Source organism: Hippocampus zosterae, chromosome 3 (genome assembly GCF_025434085.1).
Source record: "Hippocampus zosterae strain Florida chromosome 3, ASM2543408v3, whole genome shotgun sequence".
Lineage (NCBI taxonomy): Eukaryota > Metazoa > Chordata > Actinopteri > Syngnathiformes > Syngnathidae > Hippocampus > Hippocampus zosterae.
This window is the reverse complement of record NC_067453.1, coordinates 25,174,999-25,188,307: the sequence shown is the minus strand read 5'-3', so window position 1 is coordinate 25,188,307 and position 13,309 is coordinate 25,174,999. Positions and strand designations below refer to the sequence as shown.

At 42.6% G+C, this 13,309-nt stretch overlaps 1 protein-coding gene across 1 annotated transcript in view; it reads left to right on the top strand.

Annotated features, from left to right (window-relative positions):
- The window catches only part of LOC127597562 (A disintegrin and metalloproteinase with thrombospondin motifs 20), a 96,269-nt gene that overhangs the window by 46,811 nt on the left and 36,149 nt on the right, over nucleotides 1–13,309 (top strand). The window contains exons 16-24 of the mRNA XM_052060664.1: nucleotides 2,276–2,371; nucleotides 5,244–5,410; nucleotides 6,465–6,594; nucleotides 7,623–7,749; nucleotides 9,030–9,240; nucleotides 9,863–10,027; nucleotides 10,863–11,033; nucleotides 11,816–11,935; nucleotides 12,609–12,716. Coding sequence (XP_051916624.1) covers nucleotides 2,276–2,371; nucleotides 5,244–5,410; nucleotides 6,465–6,594; nucleotides 7,623–7,749; nucleotides 9,030–9,240; nucleotides 9,863–10,027; nucleotides 10,863–11,033; nucleotides 11,816–11,935; nucleotides 12,609–12,716 — 1,295 coding nt within the window. The remainder of the gene's footprint in view (nucleotides 1–2,275; nucleotides 2,372–5,243; nucleotides 5,411–6,464; nucleotides 6,595–7,622; nucleotides 7,750–9,029; nucleotides 9,241–9,862; nucleotides 10,028–10,862; nucleotides 11,034–11,815; nucleotides 11,936–12,608; nucleotides 12,717–13,309) is intronic.

The window sequence follows — 13,309 nt, the reverse complement described above, 5'->3', positions numbered from 1 at the left end:
GGGCGTGTGCATGTCACACCAACTCCATCGCGGCTAGCTAACCGCATATCACAGTTGCACCGGATTATCAATAAAATGGGCAAGGTGGGACTCATACCGGAGCCAAAGTGCGTCACCAGGCAGCATTTTAGCCATGCACCTCAAAAATCAGGAAAGCTGAAATACTTCACAATGGTACGGGATGATTTACAGCAGATTCTCTGCACCTACAGTAATTAACTCACTCACTCCCAAAGACTTTTAAACGTCTTTTCAGACTTGGTCCAGAATGAGCTGATACTGAATGAGTTAAGATGAAAACCCAACTTGGAAGATGGCCGATCCACATTTGGAAAAGGCCTGATTAGGATGCGTTTTTATGTATTTACGCTGACATGAAGTGCCAGTGTCATGTACATCCAGTCTTACAGGATTCATCGATGGCTTATGCTCTTGATTGAGTATTTTGTTGTATCTCCTTGGACAAACAAACAGGCACATGGCACTGAAAGACTTTTTGGCTGAGCTAATACCGTACTGATGTCATGCCTGTTGTCATTTAAATGCGCTCGGATTGTTTCAGGGAATAGTCAGTCCTCTGCCAAATTTGGGGACTGATCATTGTCTCAAACTATCAAATGTTCAAATGCGGGCGCTGACCTCATCGTTTTTAAACAAGCCAACGTGATTCATTCAATGAAAGCCTCATCATGTTTGTGCTCATTTTATTTTCTCATTTGGTTGTTTAGTCGAGGGGTAGACTTTTTTGTTTTGTTTTTTTTACGGCTGCACCTCTCTCTCAAAGTCAACTGGCATGAGCTCCAGATCATACGTGAGCCGATAGATGAAAAAAACTATATGTAAAAAAAAAAAAAGATTGATAGACCATTTATTACCATACTACTGCATCACCTCCAAATGCCACAAAGGAAGGTCGGAAAGGTGCTTTTTTTTTTTTTTTTCCTTTTCTCCTATAAAAGGTGAAACTGGCATGACTTGTGTGGACTATAACCGGATGTTATGCAAACCAAGTGCTGCCCCCCCCCCCTGCCCCTGTGGGTGGAGGTGTTAGGGAAGCTACGCCAACATCTTTTACCCCTCGCTCTTATTTTGAAATAGAAGGCTAAAAAGCTGGCGCCGCTGTGGCCTCGAGTCTGGTTCACAGTCGAGTGATTCTGCGTGCGAATCCCATCGTGCGTGTGCAACTCTGCCATTGCACTTTTTTTTTTTTTTTTTTGTCAAGCGGTTGCACAAAAGTAAATATCATCTGGAATCGGAAACGTTTTTAAGGAGACGATACAAAGTCTCCAGTTGATTTGATTTTCTGCAACCACTTGGGAAAAAAATGGTGTCAATTTAACAACTTTTTTTCAGTTCACCTAAAGTTTTTGACGTGTTTTTTGGGGGGGGGAATGTGGGAGGAAGCCAGAAGCCTGGCAGGAAATCCCACGCAAGCACGGGTAGAGCGTGCACACGTCGAGATTTGAACCTCGCAACTATGAAGCGGTCCTGCTAACCACGAGTCCCCTGTTGCTCGGCCGTTTTTATGGCACCTTAATTCATTTCATTAATCTGCTAAATGGTGTTTATTTTACAATACCCGAGAATCTATCTTTATTTCTTTCCCGCTTTCACAACAGCTGCAGCTGCAACCAAGCCAATAATCCCATCGTAGCGGCTAAATAGTACTGTGATTTATCCATTTGTGTTCATATTGTATTTAATTGAAAGATGTTTGTTGTTGTTTTTTTTTCCTCTTCTTTCTACATACATTCTTGCTGCTGGAGGCTGTAAATTTCCCCATTGTGGGACAAATAAAGGATATCTTATCTTATCTATTCCTCCCGTATGCCTTATTGTTCGAACCCCCATCAAACAAGTTGATCTGAAGAATATTTGCAAAATATATATATTTTTTAAACAATTTTACAATTGGTTTACATGCTTCGTCACGTGTCCTTTTGGGGTTATTCTTTCTGTTATGCCCACTTGTTCTCTGTGTTTGTTTCTCTCTGGTCGACATTTTCGGTGTGGTAATTACAGGCCAAATCGTCGGTTCGGGGAATAATTACATCTCATTTCACGACCGGGCCTGTGAGACTTCAACAAGCCCTTGTGGAGGTTATTTGAGACGTGACCTGATTTTTTTTTGGGGGGGGGTATTTGTCCAAGTGTGTAAGTCCCCAGGGGTTGGAAGCGGTCATCCCTTTTGGAACATGGTGAAACTATTAAAAAAAAGAAAAAACCCTTCAAATTGCATCTGATCTCATGCTTTCTGTCTGTTTTTCCTCTTCAGGCTACAACATCGTGGTCCGCATCCCAGCTGGTGCTACCAACATTGATATCAAGCAGGTCAGCTACTCGGGAAAACCGGAAGACGACAACTACCTCGGTGAGTTGGAGCGATCATGCGTTTTATTTTTTTAGAAATAACGAGTTTTCTTGGAAGCACGATCCATAATTGAAGCTGGACGCTCGCTTGACAATTTATTAGGAGCAGAGCAGGATAAAAATACAAAAAAACATTCGGGAACGTCACACTTGCATTAAATCCTCTCTTATGAAGCTGATGAAGTCCACTTGTCCGGAATAAACGGATATTGAGCCCCAAGCGTAAAATCATGGGATTGTTGGAAGGGTTTTACAATAATAGTTTTAATGTTATTTTTTTAAGTCACTTTTTTATTCGAATCATGTGGCCTTTAGAAAGTAAAATTCAGCAAGAGAAATTGTAAATCCATTTCAATTTCATTTTTCGGGGGCCTTGAGATACAAGTTGAAGTCACCCCCTGACCCCACTTGTATCTCAAATCACTTTTCCCCATTGAAGTGAATGGAAATACAGTTAATCTATCCCAGAGCCCCAAAACACCAAACTGTGTTGTTTAACATGATTTATCAAAATTGTAGTCAGCAATAAACTGAATAACACTGGTGTCAAACTCAAAGCCCGGGGGCCAGATGTAGCCCGCCACACTCTTGTATGTGGCCCACAAAAGCAAATTAAGTGCATCGCCTTCACGTGTCTGGTAAAATCTCAGGGTCATCTTCACGTTTAAAAATGTCAAGATATTGCAAGGATTTTTTTGTTGCCAATCCCTCTTTGAAAATAAACGTACTCAGCTCTGATTTCAAAACGATCCATCAATTAGTTGTGCATATACAATCGGGTTAGGCTTAGAGGGTTTAGGGTCATAACGTGCGCACAAAACACGACTGTACCTAATGTGTTGTCCTTCCTCGGGTTGGCAAACCGTCTCAGTGGCGCATTGGCGCCACCAACTGATAAAGCCAATGTCGTTCTCCAAAGATTACAACTACGTATGTGAATTTAAACTCTAGAATATTCACTTTTTTTTAAGGCAGCGAAATAGAATGTTATCTAAAAAGGTTTATTTATAGCTTGTTCTCCCTCCTGATTAAGCAGATGAGTACGCTTACATGAGCCCCCTCTCACTAAGTTAGGTCGATGCCATTACGCCCCGGCCCCCCTCCCAAACGGCCCATTGCGGTGACCCATGCAGCCGAGGAGGAAAGCCGTTGCCAGAAAGCCACTCGATAACTGTCTCTTGCGCTTAGTGTAGGCGAAGGCAATGTGGACGAACGATGGAGGGGGGGTACGGGGGGGGTGTAATTCTCGGCTGGCCAAGGCAACAAGGGCCACCGATTGAGCAAAGTAAATGGTGTGTCAGCCGCCCTCGAGAAGGATAAATGAGGCGGCGCTAGGTGCTAATTAGACACATGTGGGTGAAAGCGGATCGCTCGGCACGGAGGCGGGCAAGAAAATGAAGACATTTTAGTTCAAGTGAGGTTCAAGACTTTCTCCAGTTCCTCTGTCAGGAAACACATGTGGCTGAAAAAAAAAAACACACATGAGGGCCGTTTGCAGCGCCGAGTCACATTTGTCCATCGAGCTGAGTGGCTCTAAACCGTGTTGGGGCTGACGAACCACCACAAGCTTTGTGATTGGGAAAATAATAAAAGAGAATGTACAAAAATGATCACTTGACTATATTAGTGCACCAAATACAAAAAAAAAAAAATGATGTAACTTTTGCTATTCACACTCTCGTTTCATTTTCGTAGTAGTCTCTCTTTTTTTTTTTTATTCATGTCCACCATCCTCCAAAGGAGTTGTTTGCCAAGCGATGATTTCACAAATGAAATGATCTCAAGGGCCTTTTTGGAGCCACAAGATACACAATGATTTGGTGGCATCAAGATGTTGGGAGCCTGCTGTTCTGAGGTGTTGAGGCCTTTTCACACTGCACTTAGTTTACTTTTAGTAATCACTATGACTGTGTGTTTGCATTTGGCATCCAAATGACTTGGCAACAGCCCTGGAGTCAGCCAGCCAAGTGAAGTGCTCGTTTGCATGGCAGCTCGAAGCTGTAAATTGCATGACACGTTGGACATCGACATTTCTTTGGTCATGTGTTTCAATTGTGCAGATATATTTTTTACTCGGCCTCGGGGCTCTTTTTCCCGGTCGTTGTGAGGGAATTGGTGAGACGGCGCGAACGCTGGACGACACCGCGTCTCCAATTGATGTGTTGACAGATACATTGCATCTATCTTTTTTTTTTTCTTTTTTAGCGCAGCTTAGAGGGAACATTGCTTGTATCCAATTGTTCGGACTGTCAACGGCTGTCTTTAAAGTGATGGGACCCGTGCGCCCAGATGCCAAAATTGATAGTTTAGACAATATAGTGTCATTTTTAGGAACTGGAACAAATTCATGGCATCTTAAATTGATTCAATCCACACGTCATTTCAGTTGCGAGCGTGGTCACAGAACAAATTAAACCCATAAGTCAAGGTAACCGCTGTCGTTGTATGCTCATGTTTTGCACATCGGTCCCTTTGCGGCGCATCTTCCCAAACCGACAATCATCTGTGGGCTAAAGATGACTCGCTTCTGGTTCCAACAACGTGCAAACCAGAATGTAAACAAGGTGGAGGGATTTCATCGCACGCATACGTTTGGCATGCAAACGTCGCAATTGGATGCATTCTTCTTGGAACCGGGCCTTGCAAAAATTCTTGCTTGTGTTTACGCGCTACAGTGGTGAACCATATGCTCTCATTTCTTTTTTGTTTTTGTTTTTTTTTGTCTCAATCGTCACCAAGTGTCACCAAGTTTTTCACTTTCTCTACGTGCTGCTAGTGTGGTTTTGCAAAACAATGAGCTGGCAACAGTGCGCTATTCTCATACTTTCCTGCTCAAATGCATCATTTTTGTTTTTGTTTTTGTTTTTTCCCAGCATTATCCGATAGCCAGTCCAACTTCTTGCTGAACGGGAACTTTGTGGTGGCCATGTTCAAAAGGGAGATTACCTTCAAGGGAACGGTCATCGAGTACAGCGGCTCTGACACCAAAGTGGAGCGCATCAACTGCACGGATCGCATCGAAGAGGAGCTCGTTCTGCAGGTCGCCATCACATTAAGAATTGTTTTCGCAAAGTGGTTTGGTTTAGTTTATGCGTGTTTCCAACCAGTCCAAAGTGTACTGCCTCTTGTCCAAATTCAGCTCCTCATCTGTTTCTGTTGTCATAGGTACCAAAATATTAGAATAACATATCATACGCATATCGGCACAGCTCAACCACATTACAGCGTCTATTTGGCAACATTGGGTATACATGCTGTGACTGTCCGACGTCAGTCCAGCATAGCAGATTTTCTTTCACTTTTGAGTCTCACATAATCACGTTACAAGATGTCCTCGGTTTGTAATGGAGTTCGGCTCCCAGAGGTGCAGTAAACTCCCTCCATTGCAGGTTAGGAGTTTGTGGTCCTGTTATTTTGCTTTTTTTTTTAAATACAGTTTATATTAACTCTATTTTGTACTACGCTTCTTGTTTCGGGTGTGATTCCAATGCCAGTCACTAGATGGCAACCAACTATTGCGTTTGATACTGTAAAATGGACTAAAGAAGAATATTTAAAACAGGAAGTACAGTTTTCAACTTAACCTGTTTTTTTGCTGGAAATTATTGATTCTCATTCCCCTACAATCCTGCTTCTTACGCCTACGGAAATCGACGAGTGTAGGTTGATTTTATAATGTAGATTTTTGGACATCAGTGTTCACATACATTGTGAGATGATAATTTATGTTTGTTAGTTTGGAAATAATAATTCCTCTCTCTCGCTCGCTCTAAATATATTATATGTGTTAAAATGTGTTTGTATTATTTTAGAAATACACAGACCTTAAAATAGTGCTCGACAGGAATATTGGTGTTGATGTGCAGGTTTTACTATCTTTCAGGCACTCGATTGCCACACGGTTTACTTGACTGTCAATTGTCCACACGATTGAAGCTGTCTTGATTTCGTGTTCCTCTTCTTTATCAGCACTTTGTAACTGATATGCGTTTGAAAGGTTAAGCTTCTGCGCAGACAAAATAAAAAAAGTAAAAACATTTTTTTAAAAAAAGTAGAGCTTTCTGTGACCTTGACTCTCCCTGCCATTACTGCAGGTCTTGTGTGTGGGAAACCTCTACAACCCAGACGTCCGCTACTCCTTCAATATCCCCATCGAGGAGCACAGGGAGCAGTTTGTGTGGGATCCCTCAGGCCCATGGCTGGAGTGCAACCGCGTCTGTCAGGGTACAACTTACAACTTCAGTCTTGAATGGTTGTGCGCAAGGGCCAAAAATGAAATGTTTTTCAAAGTGGAAAAAAAAACAAAGCGACTCTGATTCCCTCTTCCAAGGATATTAAAGTGTTCATTACCTCTGCCAAGCACAAAATCCCATAGGCGAGCGGTGTTGTTTCATTTTTATGTTGGTTAGCAGTGTTATGCCAAAAGAACATAACTGATTTCGTTTTTTTTTAAAACGTGGATGGTTCGCACGCAAGAAAAGAAACTTGAGAAACTGATTTTTAAAACAGTCAATTTATGAAGTAATTGTGTTGTTATTTTCCACAAACGAGAAAGTAAACTAATGACTGGACAAACAAACGAAGAATATTTTTATCAATGTATTTATTTATTCATTTATTTGACATCATCCTCCATTCACCACCCGGTTCAAATTTGGGTTTTTCAGATTTGCGTGCCTTTATTTTTGTGTGTGTGGCTTCACTTTGTAATTCGACCCAAATTGTGACTTAGTGAGTGTCTCTAAAATTCAAACAGGAATGACTACAAATGAGCATATCACAGAGAAAATTGGTACACGGATTGAAGAGTTCCTACAAATTAGCGTCACTTGAAAAATACCTCTGGAATCATTAAAAAAAATAATTGTGTCTCCCCCTTCCTATTGACCTTACTTTGACCCAGACACTCAGATCGCTCGACACCTTTGCCACAGCAGACCCTTCAAGCACAAGCTCGTCAAAAGTTGTCTTGAACACTTTGAGGGACAGCGGTGACTACAGTGAACAGCTTATCATGTTATCAGGTTACAAGGTGCATGAAAGGGTTAAAGACGGGTTAGTTTGTCTTTCCGCGGGTCAAAGTTCCCCCAAAAAGACGTCATGATGAGGTGTGAGACTGACGTAGACCCACAAGGCTACTCGATTAATTTTTGGCTAATAAATGTAAGATTGCACTGACTGATTTGCCATTCTGTGTTTGATTTGCTCTTTTTTTTGTGTGTGTGTGCGCACACCCGTGTGCTTTGATGCAGGTGAGCGGCGGCGCAAGCCGGCCTGCGTGCGGAAGAGCGATCGCCTCGAGGTATCGGACCAGCGGTGTGAACATTTACCTCATCCCGCTACTGTCAAAGAGCCTTGCAACGACGACTGTGAAGTCAGGTGAGATTCACATCAAAGGAAAACAATCATATGTAGAAAACAAAACCAACAAGCTGTACTTTGCTAAAGTGAGTTGAGGAGCTTCCTTTACACAAATGCGTTCATCATATCTTCAAGGATAAGTTTTACATTTCTTGTGAAGTGTCAGGTAAGAGAAATTCTTCACCCTGAAATTTAAAACGTTGTACTTTGTCGCCACAGTTTGGTATTCTGGTGCCAAGGGGTGAGGAATGTCAGTTAGACAGAAGTAGTGCTTTGCTGCCGTCCCGTGACATCATGTCACCAATGAACTATGTTGAAGCGAGTCAAGGTTCTTCATTTAGACAAAAAGTAGTGCTTACCGCCATTTTGTGACATTCAAAGGCAATTCCAAACCTTTTTTGGGGTAGGTTGATGGGGTGTGGATTTCGCTATTTGCACGTGCGAATTGTGGGGATTCGCTCTAGTACTAATTACCATACAGAGTCTTCGGTTTACGTCGACACTTTCGAGGCAATCAATGGCTTTCAATGGACCCAGCGTGAAATGTGTCATCACACGGCACAAAAAGGCGTACCCACTATCCACCGTATTACATAAAAGTACCATGTGCTCTATAAATGCCATGGAATGAAGTGCTTTTTTTTAAACATTTCAACCCAAATATCAAATAACATAAACCAAAATCAGTTGAGTAACCGACACACACTGCTTCCACTCACAACAGGGCTGCGAACTAAGTTGACATTGGTTTCATTCCTGCAAGGCAATAGACAACATGAGCGTTATCATTCCATATTTTTATTTGTATTTTTTTTCTGGATAGGAGCCTGGTGGAATTCAATCACGCTTGAACATTGTCAAAGTCATGATGCATATATATGTACCGGTGTGTGTGTGTGTGTGTGTGTGTATATATTATATATATATATATATATATATATATATATATATATATATATATATATATATATATATATATATATATATATATAATTTTTTTTAAACTTTGTCAAAATCATGCCGGAGCTTTCAATTGGACCAAAGCTAAATTAGAAAGGAATAAATGCTTTAGTTTATTTTATTGGTTCACCGGCGCTCATATCTGATTAGACAACATAATAATATATTATTGTGTTTTATTTATAGTGTTTTTGTTATTGTAAAGTGTCCTTGGGTGTCTTGAAAGGCGCTTATAAATCAAATGTATTATTATTATATTTGCATTCCAAGTTACACACGCACCACCTGTACTACTTGTAAGTATTATTCGACTGTTTCTGCTCATATTTTGTCTCCAGGTGGCATGTCGCCGGGAAAAGCGAATGCTCAGCAAAGTGTGGTGCGGGCTACCGCAGCCTGGACGTGCAGTGTATGAAGTACAATCTGATGAAGAGGCAGAGCGAGCGAGTGGAGGCCAGTTCCTGCGTGGATGTGGTCAAACCTCCGACTCGAGAGAGCTGCCACGGCGATTGTCTTCTCAAGAGCTGGCAATATGGCGCTTGGTCACAGGTAGAGGAGAACGGGGACGGGAATTCACATTAAAAGCATGACACCTGTTGAATGTAAGAGGAAGATTTTATTTTTTTCTCTCACTAGGACTCCCAGCTTGCAATTGCAAGTCAAGAGATGCCTATTTGTTGGCGTTCGCTTAGCATCGTGCTAATATTACTTTTCAGAGTTGCGTGCGGCGCTTGTATAATCCTTTTCCCAGAGCGGGCGCAATAATTAGGTCAATGATTTCATGATTATTGCGATGTCCCGTTAGCTATCAGCAATCACCAGCTTGAACTTCTTCAGTAATAATGACATTGCCGGTTTTGTATTGTTAACCTCAGCATCTTAAAAGGAAGCGCTGGGCCTTTCGGAGTCGGCGGGAAAACGTTGATGCCGACTGACACATACAGCAAGCTGATTTTTATTTCTTTATTTTAACCACAGCTAAATGTACAATTTAATTTAGATGCTAGATAGATCGAGGATCGATAGGTGGATTGAAGGTAGAGAAATGGACGAGGTTACCAAATCACAATCGTGTCGTTTTTATGAACAAACCGAAAACAGCCACCGAACCATCCTCTCACCTCACAGAATTCGGGCTCGGCAGAAGATTATCGTTGCGTTCTTTTCACAGTGCTCCAAGACGTGTGGGCGAGGGAGTCGCAGCCGAGAGTCGTACTGCATGAACAATCTGGGCCGGCGGCTGGTGGACAGGGAGTGCGGCGAATACCAGAGAGTGGTCACCGAAGCCTGCAATGATCAGCCGTGTCCCAAGTGGACCCTCAGCGAGTGGACTGAGGTGGGGATGATTATCATGACGTGAACCTCGAGTTCAGTGGCGCCTCATGCATTTGGTACTTTTGGTGATGATAGACGGCATTAATTATTTACAAAAATGCCATTTAACATCACACATCTGTGCCGCGTACATCATTCGGAGCGGTTCAGAATCAAATTCTATCAAATTAGAAAATAAGATAAAACCTTTCTTCATCTGACAATGGAGAAATTCCCAATTTACAGCAGTAAAGTTATGAAAGGAAGAAAGTAGAAGAACAAAAAAGTATAGGAGCTGCTGTAAAGGCAGCCACACTCAGCCATGTCAACAGAGATGCTAATTTAGTCAATTGATTCATGGTTGCAGATCGCGAACTGCGAACGGGCCCGAGAGTGGACGATACGGACGTTCTGGTGAATTCCCGCTGAGCTTTTCTGTTCATTTTTTTCCAACCCACGGATCCGTTTTGAAATCAGGAAACATAGTAAACATATACCAAACCTTGCATATGCAGTAGCACCGACTTCTTACTTTTATCTCGAAGGGTGTCACCAAGTCACAATAATGGAATATGAAAATGAGCAAAAATAGAATACACAACTAGATAATATTTAAAATCACACATTAATGACGCATAACAGCGTTTGGTCCAAATTGTCGTTGCATCGGCCGTCACTAGTTATTCCGAAGGCCGTGGGAAGATGAGTTGAAATCTGATTGGACAAATATTATCCAATCCACGCACTGGAAGCAGTGCAGCCAAGAGAACCGTTTGGGGATGAATTCATTTGACTGAATGGACTAAATACTAGAATTCGATGATCAAACTGACCCTGACTGATGTCGATCCATCTAGTGCCTGGTGACATGCGGTAAAGGGGCGAAACACCGGCAGGTTTCGTGCTCCGGAGCCACCAGAGAGGAAAAGCTGAGTGAGCACATGTGCGACCCGTCCAGCAAACCCGCTTCCGTCGGGAGCTGCGAGTTGCCCGAATGCGCATCCTGGCAGGTCGGCGTGTGGGGAGCGGTGAGTAAGCAAGCACACACGTAGGTTGGTCGCAGACACGCTTAGTGGGTCGACGTGTGCGTGGCTTGTCTGAGGAAATGGCTTTCATGTGTGGCTTGCAGTTTCGCAGCCAGATGCTTTCCCAACTGTGTCTGTGTGTGGACCACAAGTGTGCACACAGAGACACACGGGGCCTCGCTTGCATAAATCTCACTTATTGTCTATGTGTAGACAAAAGCATCTGCTTTTCGTTTTATCTTTTTTTTTTTTGTAGTTAAAAAGAAACGGTGCATTTGTAACACTATAAATGAGTCTTTCCCAAGTTATATTGAGTCGAGGCACCCATTTTATAAGAGAAAAACTTGACAGGATATCTCCAAATAAAAAATGTGAACAATATATACATGAAGAGAGCAGCATTTGTAATTGATGAATTATTTTCTGACAAGTGACACCGGATCCAGCGGCAGGGATTTATCACCCAAAAGTGACTCTTAAACATCGTTAGATATTTCCAATTTGTGTAAATGTGTGTGTGTGTTGGAACGTGATACACCAAAGAATTGCACAACGTGCCCTGACTCCAGCTCCCATTTCCTCTACGCCACTTTCGCTTTGTCCTCATATCCCGTCAGACTAAATCTGACACACACACACACACACACACACACACACTTTGTCTGTGTCAGTGCATATATGTCGACTTTGTAACCCCTGCTGGACTTTAACCGATTCCCGGTCTGAGGTTTTGACCTTGACACAGTAAGATAATGTTTGAGATCAAACATGTGCGTGTGTCTCAGTGTTCAGTCACCTGTGGCCAAGGCTACCAGATGAGAGCAGTAAGGTGTGTGTCGGGGGACTATGGCAACACAGTGGACGACAGAGAGTGCAACGCTGCCGCCAGGCCAAGAGACAGTCAGGTAAAACCGACACGCACGGCACGTTAGCCATCTTGTCTGCTTCGGGCAGGTTTGGTTTTCACTTTTCTACTGTTTTTGACTTGATGTGACTCCCAGTCAGTATGAAGCAAGGACTTTTAATTTGGACCTTCCGTCTTTTGTGATTTTAACAAGAACCAGCACTAGCGCTATGCTAGCTTCTCGCACTCACCGCTTTGCTAACTAGTGGGTTCACGTATGTTTGTAAAATTGCAAAGATGAATCGATCTACACCAAACCAGCATTGTCATACGGGTCTTTTTAAAGTTGATTTCAATGAGACAAGTTTTTGTTTCTCAGTTGATCAGTAGTGTCCTAACAAAGGACCAGAACGCTCCATTTTTCTTTTTTCGGCCCTCAGAGGAAAAAAGTTTGAACACCACTTATGCTTGCAGGATGAGTATTCAATTTTTGTGTGTGTTCAATGTTTAATATCCAAAAAATATCCACAAAACAATGCAAATTATTTGTTGCCACCTGAGGGCAGCAGACATGCTGTAAACTCAAGTTTGATGCGCAAAATTAGCCGAGATATAACAACACCTTTCTATTATTGTTCTTATTATCATTATTCTCTAGTGTGCCTGGAAAGTTAATATCCAAACTGCGTAAGTGATGGATGATGATCATAATCTCGTATGTGTGTTATCTGAAGGACTGTGAAATGCCGGCGTGCCCGTGGGCTTCTCCGGTCCAGAGCACACCTCCACCTGAAAACTCCGCTCAGCACGGGACACAGTGGCGATACGGCTCCTGGACAGCGGTAAGGATGCAAAATGTCACTCAATGTTTACACGCAGGTCCCGCACACTTGACACGCAGCCGAAAACGGACTTTTTCTTTTTCTTTTTTCTTTTATTTTTTTAGAAAACAGCATGTGTTGTCACAACGGTATTCAAAATACCATTGAGATATATGACAGAAGCATAATTTACAGTGGGACCTTGACTTCAGAGTCCCCACTGTTATACACACACACACCTTACGAGTTTTTCAAGTAACGACCCGTCACTCAGTTGATCGCAAATATAATTTATTTATATAATATAAAATATAACAGGCGGCCCGGTAGTCCAGTGGTTAGCACATCGGCTTCACAGTGCAGAGGTACCGGGTTCGATTCCGGCTCCGGCCTCCCTGTGTGGAGTTTGCATGTTCTCCCCGGGCCTGCGTGGGTTTTCTCCGGGTGCTCCGGTTTCCTCCCACATTCCAAAAACATGCATGGCAGGCTGATTGAACACTCTAAAAATTGTCCCTAGATGTGAGTGTGAGCGTGGATGGTTGTTCGTCTCTGTGTGCCCTGTGATTGGCTGGCAACCAATTCAGGGTGTCCCCCGCCTACTGCCCGAAGACAGC